The sequence below is a fragment of the Dufourea novaeangliae genome, unplaced genomic scaffold (assembly GCF_001272555.1).
Source record: "Dufourea novaeangliae isolate 0120121106 unplaced genomic scaffold, ASM127255v1 scaffold228, whole genome shotgun sequence".
Lineage (NCBI taxonomy): Eukaryota > Metazoa > Arthropoda > Insecta > Hymenoptera > Halictidae > Dufourea > Dufourea novaeangliae.
Genome location: NW_015374150.1, coordinates 4,651,234 through 4,662,278, shown reverse-complemented (window position 1 = coordinate 4,662,278; position 11,045 = coordinate 4,651,234). Strand labels below are relative to the sequence as shown.

The window sequence follows — 11,045 nt, the reverse complement described above, 5'->3', positions numbered from 1 at the left end:
AGCAGGAAGTGCCTTCGATTACAAATTCCCATGTCATTTGGCCAGGTAGATATTTAGCAAACGAGGCCTCTTTGGTCAGTCGAACTTCGGAGTTTCGTTGCGTGTACACTGCATCACTCTGGCACGTTCCAATGCGCCGCCGCCATGTTTCTTCAGCACTTGTTTCGTCCCTTTCTCGTGGGTGACTGGTGCAAGTGACATGCACACAGTACACACTTCGCTCGCGCAGCGCTACTATTTTGTACGCGGACTGCGCGGACTGTCTACAGTAGTCTGTTCAGAGTAATTCGTTCCATTCAAATTCATCATGATCATGGGACGGGAAGTGTTTCACACACCACCGATACTTAAATAGAATGTAATTAGAGCAGTACAAAGAATACTTTCAATATTCCGAATTTCAATACCTGCCGTAATTCGCATATATGTATACATATGTATGTATGTATGTATGTATGTATGTATAAGTATGTAATCAGAAGTTCCGCTCGATGTAGCGTAATCTTTATTTATGTTTAATGTTCATAAGCTAAAAAACATTATTGCGCTATTATCGGTCAGTATTTACACAAACTGTGCTCGTAATGGGAGCATCACATTTTAGAGATTTTAGAAAATGATTTTGGAAGCGTAAAAATAACTTCAGTTATGCGTTCCTATCGGTCTTTTTCTGGATTGATAACTGCACCATAGTTAGAATGCTTGTGAGGTGTTAAACACAGAACGATTTTGTCGATGTAAGATTGAGATAATAATATGAAGTGCGTGGGAGGATATAAAAGTATAAATAGCTGTGGAATTTATAAAAACATAAGTTCTTCTTTTAAGTTCTCTAATTTCATACAAAATTCAAATCCATCTTGTGTAAAACTATTGAAAAGAAATTAACCGAGAAGTTTGATTTGAATGATATATAATTGTCTTTCCCATTTTTGTATGCACCGAAGTATGCAGTCTTCAACGTATACATATGTATATGGAAACATGATGAAACATCAGAAGATCAATTTACATGTTATAATTTGTAAAATACACGATATGAGGTGTCATTAGATGAAAAATATATCATATTTTATTGTGCCCGTTTTGGGTCGCATTCGAATACTATCAAAAGATGCGGCAATCGACAAAACTGAGAGTTTCTCTCGCTCGTGAAGGAATCCTAAACTGGACATTCCTAAAGTCCAGATATTAGCATTTTTTAGAACGCTATTTTTACCTTGCTTATTGTGTTTCTACTTTTGCAGCCATATCTACGAAGACGGTAAATAAAAGTTGTTTACCTTAATTTTTGGATACTTTGCCTTTTCACCACATTATAATACAATCGTTATATATGTATAATACGTACTTTCGCTTACAAAATCGCGAGACATAGAATAATTGTTACGTTATCTGAAACATTATTATCAAATCTCTGAACATGTATATATTTACGTTCCCAGTAGATTTAGAAAATCGATTGCAAATTCGTAATGAATCACTTAGTTAAAAAGAAACTTTAAACAGCACTTTATTCGAAGTACATCCTCAATAGAGAAGTGTGCGCAAACATCACCACTGGTGAAGAATGCAAAAAGGCATAATCGATTTGGACACGACAAATATTTGGACCGTGAAGACTCGAAAAACGTGAAAAACGCAAGGATTCGGGAAACGATATCTACCGACTGTCGACGTAACGATTCAGTTAATTATACCAAACTAGTCTCACGCGACGCCAGAACTTCACGAGTTAATACAAATAAAAACAAACGTTCTGTCTTCTTTAAGAAAGGTACCATGTATTTACTAAACCATTGTATAGGTATAACGTAAGGAAAAATATTCTGTTTCTTACTTAACGCATATTGTTGTAATATTACAGGTACGGCTCGCTTAAGGTGTGCAGAGGGCACGTTCCGCGTGCACAACATTTACGGCGATGGGAATTGCATGTTCCGAGCGATCAGTTACATTCTATGGCGAAACGAGGATGAACACCGATACCTCCGTTCCATGGTGGGCTCTATTTCATCCAATATAATTAATCCGTTTTACAATCGGATCCGTTCGTTGACATAGTTTAGAGCGATCTGAACGTAAAACGGAATTACCGGTTCATTTTTAATACCACCACAGTCTTAGAATCTAAAACGCTTTAAAGTAACGACTATTCTATGGCGAGGTTTATTTGCTTGTTCGTCAAACAGGTCGTTCAGCACATCAAAGAAAACTGGTACGAGTACGGACCGTTCGTGATCGCCGAATGGAACATATCGGAACGTCGAACGTATTGCGATTACATGAGCATGGTCGGTACGTTCGCCAGCGAGCTAGAGTGCACGGTAGCCACGAAAATGTATTACATGAATCTGTCGATTTATCGAGAGATCAGAGATCGATACGAACTCAAGCGGGTGTTTCACAACCACGTGAGCTCTCAGTATGAAACCGCAAGGCTTTTATTCACCGGAAACTCGGACAACGGCCATTACGATGTTTTGCTTTCGGAATAAAATACGCATCGTCGGTGGTAACCAAACGAAATCGTTTAATTAAATCTCGTTCTTTCTCCTTTAATAACATATATGTATATTTTTCTGTACGTGTATTCTCTTCGTGCACGCCGTCCGACGATCATTTGTTCTTGACATCTTCGACAAGTTCGAATAAATATTTAACCAAAGAGTATACGAGTTTGCAGGTTCTCCTTGACTAATTGAGCAAATTTTAAAGCAGTCTTCCGTAATAATCTTAACTTCTGTCTTCGTCGTTCGCACGCCACTAGACTGTCCTCGATCTACTAATCCTGTTCTCCATGGTCTAGAGAGACGAATGGGATCTATGCAGGATAATCGCATCCTTGCGAACCAATCCACTCCGTGAATGACGTTATACAATTGTACATCGCGCAGCTGAAACGATGTATTCGGACGTATAGCAATTTTCTTGCGTGGGTCTGGGTTACTGGTTCTGTGACCAACGTCTCTAATTTATGGTAATTTTCAGAGGTATACCTTATACGATACGAAAACCTGGAGATCCAGCCCACTCTTAAACTGTTCCAATCCGTTCGAACTGCCTGCACGATGTCTACAGCTACCTCTTTCTCGGTTTCTGTTGGCGTGCTTTAAACAACAATGGAAATTCGTTCAATTAGTGGAATATATGTACAGGAACGAAACGATAAAAAGGATCGATATGTTTAATGTTCCAAACAATGATCGCATAATCTCCCCCGAAAGTATGCGTACCTGTATTTTGCGATTGGCGAGAACGCGAGGAACGTCAGCTGGCTGCTGTGATTGCTCAATTGTTCGGTCAGACTTTCCATCAGACCTGCATAAAAGAAAAAGCATCGGTTATACTTGTTTGTTACCCTATGATTCCTATCTTCGTAAACATCGTTACGATCAGACACTGACTGGCTATCGCTGCTCTTGAACCGTGGTACGCGTCACAATTTGATGCAACTGGCGTGACACCGACGATATGCGCTCGCTCGCGATACAACATCAGTGGTAAAAACGCCAATACCGTCTGCGAAGACAAAAAATAGCATACACACACACACACACACACACACATACACACACTCGATCGAATGCGAGAACTGATTAAATTCAAGTATTTTTTATCTTTCATCGTAGGGAAGAATTAATTTTACCCAGAAATGGCTCATCAGAGTTTTGCTGGCTGTGTCGAATATATCCTGATCCATGTTGCCCACACAAGTTACCAAAACGTCAACCCTACCGACCTCGTTCTTGATCTTTTGGGCGGTTCTCCGTATGTCTTCACTGTTCAATAAATCGCACTTGTAAGCGGTTATTGCTGCGGTTGGTCGCGGCGAATCGTCTTTTCGATGACTTGGTCTGACTTCTTCGACAACGGGATAACGCGCTTGCAGACCAGAGGCTATTTCTTCGACCGATTTCGACTCACGGTCCACGCAAATGACGGTACATCCATTCTTGGCGAATTCTTCCGCGATGGATTTGCCGAGAGACGACGAGGCCCCAGCTACCTGATGAAAAGGGGAACGTTTTTGTCATTCGAGTCGCGTCGAGCGTTAATTCGAAAGTCGCAGGAAAGGACGGTTTCGGTATCTTATTCCATCGGTATATACTCTGCGAGAATAAGTTCGAGACGTTTACCAGGACAACATCGCCGGTTAAATTTCTCGGCGGTTTGGGCAGTCGGGATTTCACGATCTCAAGAACGGCTAGAAAGCCCGACAGAAGAGCGCCGATCAGTAATTCAACGGTGAGAAACAAGCAGACAGTTACCGAAGGGCTACCGAACCTCGAGTTCACCGTCAGCGTTTCGTCTCTCGGGACAATCATCCTTCGCTGAAACAAAACAGATTACTGGAGAAAACAACATTTTTTTTTTAATTTGTCGAGTTCGCAATTAAATTAGTAATGTAGCGTGGATCACGTAACTCAAAATGGCATATTCGTATTTATCATGGTAAAACAGCGCAGACCTTCTTTCCGGATACATTACTTACAGTCGCGAAATTAAGCATTGCTTAAGAATATGTACCACCAAATTCCTGCACGCGAGGTGAAACGATTTTTAATGCTGTTACCATAATTATCTTTTTGTTTTTCCGAATTACCATTACTCGTTTAACAAGCCAAATACAATTTATCGTTTCTACACAGAGATACCACTTTCAAGCTAGTAGATATGTAAATATAATAGAATCAACAATGATATTCGTGTTATTAAATCTGACACAAAAACAAACTATGGGTACTGCCGTATGTCACGAGTGACCAAGTATATTTTTTTTACATAATGCCTCTGCCGTCTGGGGCCGTTTAAAATCTAATTGCGGTATACGTTTCGTCTACAATTAACAGTAAAAATTGCAGAATTGCATACTCGAGACTAAGAAAGAAGTAAGATCAAGGAGTTGACGCCTGAAAAACACGGCAACAATAGGTACTTCCGCGATATACTTGCATTTCTTCTGCGACAGTTTAATTTCTCGGTTGAACGAACCACGATCACCTTTCTCTAAATATAGCAAACGAACAGAAACGGTATACATGTATTACACGTATTACATACATATGTATACATAGATATGTACGTATACGCTGTAACTTTGAAGATGAGAGGCGATGTTTCGCATTATAAATAAATTTAGGAAATAGATTAATGACCATGTTACACAAGATTTGGGTCGTCATTAGCATGTAGTTTATAACAGTACTTTGAACTCGGAAGTGATCGGTATGCTTGAGGAATAAATTCGGTGTTAAATACTGAAATAGTGGAAAGTCGAGTTTGCTAATCGAGTTGGATCAATAATGTCGATACTTCACAGCTTTTGACACAAGAATGAGTTTCTGTGAATATTTATCTATAACTGTACAATGGAACTGAATGGTCTCCAGTGACATTTCGTATTCTCCTGCCACAAATGTATAAAAAGACGAAACAGCATCTCGTTGTCGCTATCCGATGCATCTTATTGTTAGAGGAAATGCATTTATATAAAATTTATCCGCATAAATTCTCCTACAAATACTATAGCTTGTGAAGTATTCTGTATACATACATATGTATACATATGTATACCGGATAGTCGCTACATTTTACGAGCGCCCTTGATACCGACGACTTCGAGTTCGAGTTACTGGCAAATTTTTGTAGACTGAACGATACACATTATGTACATATGTATAATAACTAGAAATGTCCGGAGGACCTTGCCTCGCGACCTTGCTATTTTAACACTAATATGCCCTCAAGGCACACACCTTCTACAGTGTTTAAAAATCTCTAATTGTAAGTACAGCAAATCAGAAAGTTATTCGTTAGAGTCAATCTTAACTACATAACTACATAACTACATTTCGATCCAGTAATTAGTTTATAACGCTAGATAGTAGTCTTTGATTTTCAAGAAAGTAGATACAGACGTAGTAAACTATCTAGTGTATACTGTGAACTAAAAACGTAATTGTATTTCGACAAATTTAGATTATCACTTACTGACACGCGACGATGGTCATCGCTCCGAGAATGACGCAAGGTCCTTCCGGGACATCTGAGTTATTTGTTCAATGTGTAAGCATTAAGCATCGAAGTACTGTTTTTATTGTACGATCACGTCATTCGTCTCGAAATCTGTTTTAGGATTTCCAAGCCAGTTGATCCATTGCGCGATCACAAGAGTAAGTAACTTTGCAGCAATTGATTTTACGTTGGACGATAAAGAGTAATGCAAAATCATTCTTTTTTTGTTGGACGTAATTCTATAAAATATACAATACATATATGATTCGACGAATGATGATTCACGTAGAATCGACTTGCTAGTAAACAATCTTTCTACTATTAAATGTGTTACGTAGTTAATCAAATGATAATTACATACGGTGCACTCGATGGAAAAGGTAAAGTTAATTACCGCACAGCATCACACGAGGGTATACGAGTGCATTTAGCAGACAACAAATCGTTTTCCTCTAGATTTGCTCAGAATTCATATACAATATATATATATGATATATAAGGCTCTTAAACCAACAATTCTATCCGTCGTAGTTATCTAAGCTTATCATCGTAATAACGTACTTATTACGGGTAACAAAATAATTACTATAATAGACGCTTACCTTGAATTTGTGGTGTTCTGTTGGTAGGAAAAAAGAGATCAGAATTGAAGAAAAAAATTCTTTTAATTCGAGGAATTACTGATTCGATGAAAAGCATTAAGAAGATCGCGATGATCGATGTGTTTAACGATAAAACGTCTCGATTTTGCAGTGACAGTTGCCGAATTATTAGTAACTACACGTTAATTTCGATTATCGTTGCGTTTTGCAATCGCGAAATCATTCTACTATTGTGCTATTGTTTGTGTTTCTACTGATATGGTCCCGTTTTGCCATGCGGTTGAAAAAGAAAAACGTCGCTGAGCCGATTCGAATGAAACGTATCGGAGTAGATATATGTAGACGTCCGTCGACGCGTTAAAAGTTGAAACCGAGACAATCCGAGGCGTTCAAGCAACACTGCTAATATGATAATTTATTTAATCGCGAGAGATGCAAATAACGAAGAACGAAGTCACAAGGAACGCCCCGCTATCCACGTGACAGCGCGCTCGAATAGCTTCAACTTGACTGAATATCGTTTCGTTCGAACATGTCGGGATAAGCCAAGCCGCGAGCAGCAAGCAGCAAGCAGCAAGGCCGTCGCCTCCTTCATCCTCTTCCTTTCCCACTTCGGGACTCGTTGGTTTGTTTGCTTTTAGGTTTAACGTTTTTAAACGACCGAACAACGGATCGAATATTCCGAATCGGCAAGGAGTCGGAACGTTTCTAGCGTCGTCTTTTCTAGCAGATTAATTTTACTCTCGTTGGTCTCTGCTCGTGCGACCTGAATAAATTCTCAAGTACGTACATGTATGTGTAAGTATACGCGAGCCCCGCGAAAGGGAAAGGATGCACCGCATGGAATCCGTGCAGCAACCTTTGAACCGATCCGGTTCAACATCCACGGTCAAGGCCCCGGTTACTACGAGGAATAAATACATATCACACGTACCATGGAATAATCCACATTCATACATATGTTAGTCACGCTTCGGCAGGTCATCGACAATAGAATCTGAATAAGTCTTTCAAGTTGAAGTGCAAAAGCTTAAACGTCTCGTTGAATGTCGTCTATGTATATGTATTGCTTCGTCGTGAAAAATATCTTACTTTCAAGCTAAACGCAGTAACACTTTTTTTTAACTATAATAACACCGTTCTGACGTATCGCTCGCGTCATTCGCAAACTTCTTCTCTCGTTTCCGTTCCGCGTCCGACAGGAAATCGAGAATGAGCCTCATCGTATTTTCAGGAATAATTCTGAAAAGCAAACACGGAAACTATTATTGTCGACGATCGATCGCTCTGGACCACTTTCGTCCACGTTCCAACCTGTTGATAGCGTTCAACGTAAGAAGACATCGTGGTATCGCGTATTCGACGTAATTTCTCCTTATTGCTTTAATTACTTCTTTCGCGGCGTACTGCGGGGACAAAATCCCAAATATATAGGGGAATCTATGATAACATAAAGAAACACGGTGTAAATTATCTCCGAAAGCTATTACACAGCTACTATAGTTCTCGCCTGTATTTCGGATCTCTAGCTAATCCGGTATCCACGTAAAATGGATAAATGGTCGTTAATCGTATATTGGCTGTATCAGGATCCAGCCTTAATTCTTCGTAAAGTCCTTCCATTAATCCTGTAAGGCACGTTTCTGATATTATTGTCGTTACTTCGCTTCGATTTGCAGATTTCCTATTCATACCTCTGACTGCAAACTTTGAAGAGCAATACGCGACTTTTTCAGACACTCCGTATATACCGCACATACTGCTCAAACACACTATGTGACCTTTTTTATTTTTTATCATATTTGGAAGAAAGGCTTCGATCGTCTGGCAAAATGAAACTCCGTATAGATATTTTCTTCTATCTTGACACGACAAAAAGAAATAATATTTTGCGAATACTGGATACTCGATCGATTTTCATACCCAGAAATGCGAGAGAACGTTGACATTGAAAGTCTTCTCGACGAGGTCCTGATCCTGATTCAAAAACGGTGCATGATACAATACTGCAGCGTTATTAATCAAAATTGACACTTCGGGTATCCCCAGTTTCCTCATCAATCTTACGGTTTCACGGACTTCTAGTCTGTTAGATACGTCTACAGCAAAACCGTATACCTACGTCGTACAAAATCGAGATACTTAATGTATTTCTTTTAATCGTTCGATTTTTTCGTCTTACCTCGCCACCGTTTTCCGATACGGCACTCATCGTAGATCGATTTGCATCCGCGTTTATGTCCCAACAAACGATTATGCAACCCAAAGAACCTAACTGCATGGCCAATTCACGACCAATTCCATGTCCAGCGCCAGTAATCTAATCAAAAGCCACTGACGATCACAAAAGTATAATGGATAATGGATAATAGACAGCGAGATATAAAGAATTCTAATCGAAAGAAATCCAAGAATCGAAATGCAATGCAGGATAATTCCTGCTACTTTTACGATTTCGTTAGATCTATTCTACTGGTATTACTTTGAACGTTCTTCGTATAAGATGTATACCTACCAGCACAGTTTCCCCCAATAAACTCTTTGAACGGAAGGGTACGATCGTTCTAATAGTTGCCAATACCATAGTTACACCGATCCTCATTGGCAAAACAAAGAGATCGTACAAGAAGCGCGAATAATCGAATTTCAAGACACGCGCTATAATTGGCATCGCAACTTCCTCGAGTAGCGTTGTGGTTATTCTTCGTGAAATTTTCAAACAAATGGTGAATCTGCTACGGTTCAGGCAACCGTACTAATGCATGCTCGTATGCATATACCTACATAAAGTCTGCGTATAAAAGTTGACTTGCAAAATCACGAATAGCTTTCGGCTGTCAACTGAACGAGCACTTGGACGCTTTAATTAATCACACTGACAGATGATGATATTCTTTTCACCTTCTGTTTATACGTTGCAAATTTCACACGATTCTGTAGTGGTCTGTTTCAACAAGTTTCTACAGAAAGTATAAACATCTGCAAAAACTGCCTTTTAGTTAGATAGATTCAGTAGAAACACGCACGCTCTAGTGATATTCAGGCTTATAAAATATTGTAATTTATCCGTCGCAAATAATTCCCTCTTCTGTAACTTGCAAATCTTCCGTAGGATCTTCAAAGCTTCATAAAGGTTTCATAAGTTTGTCGCCGAAATTTTGATTACCGGTGGCATTCGATAGACGTGTGTAATAATTTGCAGTAGTCCTTTGCCGGATTCAATTTGTTGTTATTACGTGTGGATTACGGGACAATGAACGGTAGTGAAATGGCTGCGTCAGTACACATTTGAAACGTGATTCTTTATGGCTGTTGCTCGTACAAATCTCTAGCTCGGTCGAATGTTGCTCGTGCGACTGTCGTATTGGGACTGACGCTTGTCCGTGTTCCCATGAACAAATTAGATAATAATCCCAGCAACCATGGCAGTTTTTTCTTAAAGAAATCTGTATAAATAAGTACAATAATAAGCACGTAATTAATTTTCTTAATAAAAATTATATTTTAATTTATTCTTGTATCAACAACCTGGAAACTTGTGAAACCATAGTCTCGGTTCATAAATTAATATCAATATTCCAAACATTACATGAATTGGTAACGAATACGTAAGAGACCCCGTGTGTTGAAGCGTGGGGTCATAGAACCCCCGGTGAAAACGCCAGAGACCCCGTGTGGTGAGAATATGGGGTCATAAAACCCCCGGAGTAAACGTCAAGGACCCCGTGTGATGAATAAGTGGTGTCACCGAACCCCCACAGGTGGCGCCAGAGACCCCGTGTGGTGAGAACGTGGGGTCACGAAACCCCCAGTGGAGACGCCTGGGACCCCGTGTGGTGAGGAAGCGAGTTCATAGAACTTCCGGAGCATGCGCAAGAGTTTTGAAACGTCATCATTTCTCGCTGTTGCTCGTACAACTCGCGAGCTCGGTCGAATGTTGCTCGTGCAACTGTCGAATTGGGACTGACACTTGTGCGTGTTCCCGTGAAGAAATTAGATAATAACCCCAGCACCCATGGCAGTTTCTGCAGATACTACTACAGCCCAAGTTTAAAAGACGTAGGCAGTAGTTAGTTTCTGTAGAAACCTGTTGAACCAGACAACTATAATTAGTATAAGATTGTACACTGTTTATGCAGTTATATTTAAGACAATTCGATGAAATGAAGCTTATATTAACTGACGCATGTTTATAGGAATATACATATGTATACATATAAATTCTAATGATATAAAAGTTTGAAATACAATATGATGCGGTACGGTACAATACGTCTATTCGAATCAATTGCTCCCTTGCGACTACAACATCATGCTATCCGCGTTCGGCGCAATGCGCTAATACGGAGGCCAACGAAATATCACTGTAACACTTAAAAAAGTGTTAAAGTTCCATTTATATCATTGTCCTGTGAAAATATTCAT

The 11,045-nt window shown here is 39.6% G+C and overlaps 4 protein-coding genes across 4 annotated transcripts in view; 1 reads left to right on the top strand and 3 right to left on the bottom strand.

Moving 5' to 3' along the window:
- Positions 1–32, bottom strand: part of LOC107191638 (sodium/potassium-transporting ATPase subunit beta-1-interacting protein) — a 6,615-nt gene extending 6,583 nt beyond the window's left edge. Inside the window, exon 1 of the mRNA XM_015580725.1 lies at positions 1–32. This exon is cut by the window's left edge and continues 2 nt beyond it. Coding sequence (XP_015436211.1) covers positions 1–32 — 32 coding nt within the window.
- A 1,698-nt stretch (positions 33–1,730) lies between these two features.
- LOC107191687 lies at positions 1,731–2,516 on the top strand. Its single transcript, XM_015580786.1, has 3 exons — positions 1,731–1,777; positions 1,868–2,001; positions 2,193–2,516. Exons 2-3 carry the CDS (start codon positions 1,936–1,938, stop codon positions 2,496–2,498), a joined length of 372 nt encoding a protein of 123 aa, XP_015436272.1. The 5' UTR covers positions 1,731–1,777; positions 1,868–1,935; the 3' UTR covers positions 2,499–2,516.
- Positions 2,517–2,809: 293 nt separating this feature from the next.
- On the bottom strand, positions 2,810–4,328 carry LOC107191686 (estradiol 17-beta-dehydrogenase 11-like). Its single transcript, XM_015580785.1, has 6 exons — positions 4,140–4,328; positions 3,650–4,009; positions 3,408–3,522; positions 3,237–3,321; positions 3,000–3,110; positions 2,810–2,897 (listed from the first exon to the last, which is right to left on the bottom strand). The coding sequence occupies exons 1-6, from the start codon at positions 4,326–4,328 to the stop codon at positions 2,825–2,827; spliced, it is 933 nt and encodes a 310-aa protein (XP_015436271.1). The 3' UTR covers positions 2,810–2,824.
- A 3,413-nt stretch (positions 4,329–7,741) lies between these two features.
- LOC107191576 (short-chain dehydrogenase/reductase family 16C member 6-like) lies at positions 7,742–9,291 on the bottom strand. Its single transcript, XM_015580638.1, has 7 exons — positions 9,136–9,291; positions 8,803–8,940; positions 8,544–8,738; positions 8,315–8,444; positions 8,131–8,248; positions 7,935–8,060; positions 7,742–7,862 (listed from the first exon to the last, which is right to left on the bottom strand). Exons 1-7 carry the CDS (start codon positions 9,289–9,291, stop codon positions 7,742–7,744), a joined length of 984 nt encoding a protein of 327 aa, XP_015436124.1.
- Between the last annotated feature and the right edge of the window lie 1,754 nt (positions 9,292–11,045).

What these genes read in the sequence shown, in the direction of transcription:
- LOC107191687 (XM_015580786.1), top strand. Translation starts at nt 1,936, where the DNA reads ATGTTCCGAGCGATCAGTTACATTCTATGGCGAAACGAGGATGAACAC. An exon ending in ACCGATACCTCCGTTCCATG is followed by an intron (nt 2,002 to 2,192) that starts GTGGGCTCTATT and finishes TTCGTCAAACAG; the next exon opens with GTCGTTCAGCACATCAAAGA.
- LOC107191686 (XM_015580785.1), bottom strand. Translation starts at nt 4,328, where the DNA reads ATGATTGTCCCGAGAGACGAAACGCTGACGGTGAACTCGAGGTTCGGT. An exon ending in TCGCCAATCGCAAAATACAG is followed by an intron (nt 3,111 to 3,236) that starts GTACGCATACTT and finishes TGTTGTTTAAAG; the next exon opens with CACGCCAACAGAAACCGAGA. An exon ending in AGGTTTTCGTATCGTATAAG is followed by an intron (nt 2,898 to 2,999) that starts GTATACCTCTGA and finishes ACATCGTTTCAG; the next exon opens with CTGCGCGATGTACAATTGTA.
- LOC107191576 (XM_015580638.1), bottom strand. Translation starts at nt 9,291, where the DNA reads ATGCCAATTATAGCGCGTGTCTTGAAATTCGATTATTCGCGCTTCTTG. An exon ending in ACGTTCTCTCGCATTTCTGG is followed by an intron (nt 8,445 to 8,543) that starts GTATGAAAATCG and finishes TCATTTTGCCAG; the next exon opens with ACGATCGAAGCCTTTCTTCC. An exon ending in TTCAAAGTTTGCAGTCAGAG is followed by an intron (nt 8,249 to 8,314) that starts GTATGAATAGGA and finishes CGTGCCTTACAG; the next exon opens with GATTAATGGAAGGACTTTAC.